Here is a 6,977-nt window from a genome sequence, read left to right as displayed (position 1 = left end):
GAGACGCGCGGCGTGCTGAAGGTGTTCCTGGAGAACGTGATCCGTGATGCCGTCACCTACACGGAGCACGCCAAGCGCAAGACGGTCACGGCCATGGACGTGGTGTACGCCCTGAAGCGCCAGGGACGCACTCTCTACGGCTTTGGCGGCTAAAGTGTTTGTTTTGTTTTCGCACCATCTCGACAACCCAAAGGCTCTTTTAAGAGCCACCTACTTTCCTCTTAAGAAGAGCTGTGGTATTGTTTGTTGTTTCTGGATAGATATCTGCTTGTGCTTGTATCATCCAACAGCTTGCAAAGCACCTTAGAAGTATTGCTGGTTACTGAGTACGTCCATAACTTTTAAAATAAGTAGGTCAATGTCATTTGCTTTCTGCTTAAAAATTAGTAAAGCTAAGGCCGTTGTGTAACAGAAACGTGCTTTGTTTTATTTTTTTTGTTCCGTTTATGTTCTAGATAGACCTGTACGTGTTACACACCACTAAAATTTACTAAAAGTGTTTTGTGATTAATCTTGAATTATTTCCGTACATAATTTCTGCCTGAGAATTACAATTACCTTTAATATATTGTACTTGATCATCAAAATCTTTATTTTTAGGGGCTACAGATCATTTAGGGGAAAAGGTGAAACTAATTTCTCACTCTTGAAGAAAGATAAAAGTTACTCTGATATGAGCTAGAGGTGTTTCCTAATGGTAGTAGCTTTTTCTATAAATTAGTTCTCGATGTTAACCTGAGTTCTGTTTCTTGCTAATGGTCTACAATATAATTTTTTAGCTTTATTTTAAGAGTATCTTGTATTGAATATAATAACTTAAACATTACTCTTCAAACTTAGATGAAAGCGTGAACCAAGACTGTTCTTGCCGATATTTAAGAAAAATACATGCTCTGACTATATTTACCCTTTTTTTTTTTTAAGGGGGGGGGGCAATTAGCTTCTGTCTCATACAGAACTCTTTCCTCAACCTAGCCAGTCCGAGGAGCATTTCTAAAGTGCTGCTGTCCTGCTCCCTTATCATAGAAAGTTCGGGGGAAATATGAACAAAGGCCCACAAAAAACAGATTTTTAGGTTTTGAATAGAACTATTGAAAATCATTGTCCCTTAACTGCACACAGTCGCTTCCTCCTTTTTCATACCCTAACGCTTCTTGGCATTAGCGAGTTCTGGCAAATGAAAAAAAAGGTCAAACGTCACATACACCTCAATTCTGAGTTTAAAAAAGCTTTAATATACCAGTAAATTTCTTGTCCAAGTACTCGAAACGTTATCTTACTTGACTAGAGACAATATTTATGAAAAGACCTCTCACGTCGGTTTTCTCAGGGGAAAAAAAAGACAGTATGAGGAAAAAAATGGCCTAAAAGCCTCTCATTTCACGAGATTTGCTATAGCTACAGGCATAACTTCGTAATTGTTTGCTTCTCCGTGTCTTTTGATGGACTATCCCATTATTTCCTTTCGGCTTCATGGAAAGTGCGTCTGTTACTGTTAGAGGGAAATCTGTAGGGCACTGAGGAAACATCTTTCTTGCTTTTTTTTTTTTTTTTNCAATAAATCGACACAGGAAACACACGCACACAGGCAGCCTCAGAGCAACACTGTGTTTGAACACAGCCTCCTCTTTTTGAGTTCATCAGTGCATTAAACCTACTCTTTGAGTATTTAAAAAGATGACGATTCTATTTAAACTCTTCTTTGTTAATCTAAGCTGCAACTACACTTTTTAATCAAAGTTTTCCTGTTTCCTTTTACATTTATTTCTTAGCGGTCTCTATCTTGAACAGTATGTCCGTGCATTTCGATAGATGTAGGAAAGAATTTTTAAATCTTTCAACGTTGGTTAAGTTTCTTTTGCTCTGTACTCAAGTTTCAGATGTAAATGAAAGCAAAAAAAGAAAAAGAAATAGCACTGAGACAGAAACAAAATAAGATTTTAAAAAAGGGTTTAGTAAAATATGAACAGAAATATGTGAAAGACTTTAAAACAGGAAAATGAGTGTTTGTACTAAAACAAAAGAAATACGTTTCAGTATTCGTCCCGTAGCGTACAGGAAGAGCAAAGGCGCCAAAGGGCGGGAGCTACATGTCAAAGGCGGGATTTTTAAACTTTGAATCTGCCAATGAAACTCGGCATGTAGCTATCCGCCTATCAGGAAGGGGAATGGTGCTATATATACCCCTCGCGTCCCAATACTACGTGATTATTTTCTGTGTTTGAAAAAGCTGTTTCTGTTTGAGGTATGGCGCGGACGAAGCAGACAGCGCGGAAGTCGACGGGCGGGAAGGCGCCGCGCAAGCAGCTGGCCACCAAGGCGGCCCGCAAGAGCGCGCCGGCCACGGGCGGCGTGAAGAAGCCGCACCGCTACCGGCCCGGCACGGTGGCGCTGCGCGAGATCCGGCGCTACCAGAAGTCGACAGAGCTGCTGATCCGCAAGCTGCCCTTCCAGCGCCTGGTGCGCGAGATCGCGCAGGACTTCAAGACGGACCTGCGCTTCCAGAGCTCGGCCGTCATGGCGCTGCAGGAGGCGAGCGAGGCCTACCTGGTGGGGCTCTTCGAGGACACCAACCTGTGCGCCATCCACGCCAAGCGTGTCACCATCATGCCCAAGGACATCCAGCTCGCCCGCCGCATCCGCGGCGAGCGTGCCTGAGGCTCCTGCTGCTGCCCATCTGGTGCTGGCAGAGACCGAGGCAGCCCACATAGACCCAAAGGCTCTTTTAAGAGCCACTCCATGCACAACAAAAGGAGCTGTAGCACATTTAAGCCATCGTGATTTAGAATTAGTGTACAGTGCTCCTGCTCTCTCCCACTGGTCTTAAATCTGTTACCTCCCCCTCCTTTTATGAGTAATTTTGTTCCTTGGCTTAACTGGATTCTGTTTCCCTCATCCTCCTTGCCCCCCCCCCTTTTCCCCCTTCCCCCCCCACACTGTAGCATTTGATTTGTAGCCCTGGTTATTTCTTCAAAAAAAAATTTTTTTTTTTGCCTTTCTTCTCTGCCTGTGTATAAACATCTTCCCACCCCCAGCTGTAAATTCCCTGCTCCACAGTTCGCTGGGATGCTTTTAACTCCCCCTCAGTGTTTGCAAAGCATCCCAGTGAATTGCAGAGTAGGGAATTTACGGGTGGGAGGGGGAAGGATTTTTATACACAGACACAGAAGCACACACTGAAGTGGAGTTAAAAGCACCTTTCAAACATGTCGGGGAAGCTGACCAAAATTTTAAAATGATTATTTAAAATGTGTATGGATTTCGCTGGTGCCTGTTAGCATAAGCTGTTGTATTAATTCAAATGTGGTCAACAGACAGGACTAGGTAGAAGGGAATTGTTTTACTTGGCTGTGACTACGCAGAACTCGAAACTCATTTCAGCTCTCAGGGTGATGGGGCGGGAGCAGGGCAGCGCAGCGCTGCCCAGGACATGCCCTGGGCCCCGGAGCACAGCACTTTCCCCTTGCCATGCTCAGCAAGAGCAGAAACCTCTTGCAGCTCATTGCAATTGTCCTGTTACTGCCGAGCTCGGCTAAGGCAGCCTGTTTTGAAGGTGCTGCTGCTCTTCCCCCAGCATTTGTAAGTCCATCACCAAGGTCTGTTTCAAAATGAGAGCGGTACCTGTGATGATGACCATGAAGGGCGATGAGCCTTCCTGTCTCAGCGCACACATACACACACAAAGAGGGAAGGAGCCTTCACTTACTAGCTAATCACTGAACTTGATTTTACAGGCGATCATGTTGACCGAGAAACTAAGATTCAAAAGCTCTGTACACAAGATTAAATATCAAATTTGTTCAGATTTATTACCAATGGTAATAAAAAACTATGGAAAATAGATTATACCTTTTCCTGAGTATTTTAAGTTGACTTTTTTTGTTTATAGGTGTGCTTTATATAAATCTTAGGGGGGGAATTTGTGCATTCTTCCATTAGTCGGTGTCTGTATATTTCTATTTGAACTTGCACTTCCCCAGCTGGTGATCATAAAATAGCTACCCTTATGGAGTCAGAAAATCCGCTGAGTTGTCAGAATTCTGCAGTCAGATTTCCCAGATTATAAAGGCGATATGAGCTGGAACTCATTTCTTTATACACACACACACACAGAGCTTTACCAGTTAAGCACATCATCAATATAAGGACATATTTCACCCCTCTTTACCCAAATCCTCAATACGATAAAAAAAGGAATGACATGGGGCAGTTAAGCAATATCCTGATTTTTAAAATGAGAAGTAAAAATTTATGCCTTGAGTTCATAAACAAATAGTAGTAGTTTCTCCAGTGACTCCTGGAAACATCATCTTCTCTCCTGGCTGTTAAAGCTTGCAGATGGTATTCACGCTATAATAATACTCATAGCACCGAAGCTGGATAGCACCAAAGGCTGAGTTGTGATGTGAAGGCTGAGTGATCATCTGTTACAGTTAGAGGCTTCTGAGCAATACTTACATGCCTCTCGTAGAGATGCTTTTTCCATTTTATATACAATCTAAGAGTGCAAGGCATAACAGTCTGATGGATGAGAAAAGAAATGGATGAGAAAAGGGTGAAAATATTTCTTTAGTGCAGTAAACTGCCGAGAGTAGGGCTTTTTTCTCTCTCTCCCTCTCTCCTTGTGTGTGTGTGTGTGTGTGTGTGTGTGTGTGTGTGTGTTTGTTTGTTTTCCACTATAACCCCCTCTTTCTCCCAATGATTTCATTGAACTTAATGACCTAATTTTACAGCCAGGTCGTAATGGAAGGAAACAGTTGAGCAATGTTACCAGGTAATGAATGGAACAGCTGTATGGGCTACAGCACAGGGATAAGCTACTCCAGTTTGTTGGTTTTATGTCTTTAAAGAAGAATGTCTAGAGTTTCTTTGATAGATAGATAGATAGATAGATAGATTTCATCCCTATTTATTTGTACATAATTAAAAAAGCTTTTCTGAGTTTCTCTTGAATCACAGTAAAAGAAACTCAAAGGGTAAAGCAAAAAAACATCATGACTAGTGTTGGCAGGTTTGGGGATTTAAGTTTTATGGTGGGCCACATCAAAAAGATTTCTACTTGTCAAGATTTTTCCTTGAGAGGTAGCGTGATGTGAAATGAGACTTTCACTTACACTCTTGGGAGTGAAAGAAACCTTCCAATATGCCTTAAGAGTTCTGTGTTCTCTCAAAATTTAGGGGACAGAATCATAAAGTGTATTCCTGTTTCTGTTGGTCTAGAATATGTCTTTTTTTCACCCAGAAAAATTAACTCTGGCTTATTACTAATAAGTACCACCTTGTTAGCACACAGAGGTCCCAGCAAGTCTTTTTTAGCAATTTAAATAGATGCACTAATATAAGACCTGGAGACACAAATAAGCTTTTTGCTAATTATCAGTCATGAATAAATTCTCATTCTCTTTCAGGTGCACTGACACAAAGACCTGTGTTGGTGAGCGCCCTTTGCAGTGTATGTACATGCCAGGTGTCCAAGCTGGAAAACTTTGCCAGCATCTGTTTCAATGAAGTCCTTTTTGTTCACCCCGTGACCTCTTCATTCAGTTACAAACATAATGAATCCTATGGTTTAGTCGTTTTTTAACCTTCCCTAACTTCAAAGCGGATCCTAGTAACAAACTTAAGTCATTTCAGTCAATAATTTGCTGCCTACCTGAAACAGCAAGTAGAAAAAAAATGTAGCCTATAATCTGAAGTCTTAGAGTGTACCCAGATGAATAGTTAATTTAAAAAATATAATCATATAATTGCTTCCAAATTACACTTACAGGCACAGTTTTTATACTGTTCTAGCAGGAGCACTTTCATTTTATCAATGCAAAAATTTGGAGCAATTTATTTCATTGGATCTACCATATAGTATTGTTGGAACCACAAAAAATAATAAAGGCAGAGAGATAAACCCCAGTGAGTGATGGGGGAGGTTGCCTGGAAAAGGAAAGGAGGTGGATGGATGTCCATAAGGAACAAAATTCGTGTGTGAAAGAAAAGTGCTTTTATATATATATATGAAATAAAATAAAATAAAATATTATGTTATATTATATTATATATACACACAAAAAATGTTATAGAAAAGAATTTTGCTCTGCTTATGAGGTCTAGGATATTCCTAAAAATAACACTCAGCTAAGAGATAAATTATGCCATATCTGCCCACTGTGGAATTACTCTTAAAAAAAAAAAAAAAAAAAAAAAAAAAAAAAGCTCGTTTTTCTCTTCTGGACATTTTCATAAAAAGATGAATTAGAATTTTTGGAAGAGGGGAAGGGTTAAAATATACAATATGGCAAGTGCCACTGTCTCATGTCTGGCATATAACAACAGGGGCATCTGGTTTCTAGTCTCCTTTCTTTTGCAACCTATATAGTTATGTTACCAATATTTCTTGTAACTGCTAATGTTTTTCTTCTTGTGTAGTATTTATGAAACACACTCTGTCGAACTCCTCCAGGGGTTCCCAGATGCCTCGCTCAAATATCTGAATTTTCATTTCAGACCGGTTTGGACAATAATGTTTACAGCAGCGTATTGAAAAGCCAGACTACGTTATCAAGGGCAGAGGAAAGGATGGTGCATAACAAAGCAGCAAGATCATGAGGACCTGAATGTTTTATTTGCGAGTGAATAGAAAAGGTGACTTCTTTGAGATATCAGACTGGTAGTCTCCAAGGCATGATACAATCAGCTGGAAAATTAAAAGTGAACTAAAGGTCAAATGTAATTTCGTGACTACAAAAGCCTATTGAATAAACGAAATGCTGCTAAACGTTAATCTTCTCATACTTCTGCGTGTATTCCCCTGGCTCTCTCTTCTCTTTCGCGTCACAAATACAGCGCTTCTTTGTTCGTTCCGCTCTCAACAGCGTTGACGTCTGTTCCCACCAGGCCTCTCCTCTCCCCCAGCCTCCAAGGTTTGGCAGCAGCTCCCTTGCCCCGAGCTGTTACGCTCCCGAACAAAAGCCATTAAACTTCCC

At 40.9% G+C, this 6,977-nt stretch overlaps 2 protein-coding genes across 2 annotated transcripts in view; one reads left to right on the top strand and one right to left on the bottom strand.

Moving 5' to 3' along the window:
- The first annotated feature begins 2,221 nt into the window (after positions 1–2,221).
- Positions 2,222–2,658, top strand: LOC112962200 (histone H3). The gene has a single exon (XM_026058169.1). It carries the CDS (start codon positions 2,248–2,250, stop codon positions 2,656–2,658), a length of 411 nt encoding a protein of 136 aa, XP_025913954.1. The 5' UTR covers positions 2,222–2,247.
- A 1,051-nt stretch (positions 2,659–3,709) lies between these two features.
- The window catches only part of LOC112962197 (histone H3-like), a 4,717-nt gene continuing 1,449 nt past the window's right edge, over positions 3,710–6,977 (bottom strand). Inside the window, exon 2 of the mRNA XM_026058165.1 lies at positions 3,710–3,771. Within this exon, the coding sequence (XP_025913950.1) occupies positions 3,710–3,771 (62 nt within the window). The remainder of the gene's footprint in view (positions 3,772–6,977) is intronic.

Source organism: Apteryx rowi, unplaced genomic scaffold (genome assembly GCF_003343035.1).
Source record: "Apteryx rowi isolate R43461 unplaced genomic scaffold, aptRow1 scaffold_1432, whole genome shotgun sequence".
Lineage (NCBI taxonomy): Eukaryota > Metazoa > Chordata > Aves > Apterygiformes > Apterygidae > Apteryx > Apteryx rowi.
The sequence above is the reverse complement of the archived record's forward strand: the minus strand, read 5'-3'. Positions and strand labels throughout refer to the sequence as shown.

What these genes read in the sequence shown, in the direction of transcription:
- LOC112962200 (XM_026058169.1), top strand. Translation starts at nt 2,248, where the DNA reads ATGGCGCGGACGAAGCAGACAGCGCGGAAGTCGACGGGCGGGAAGGCG.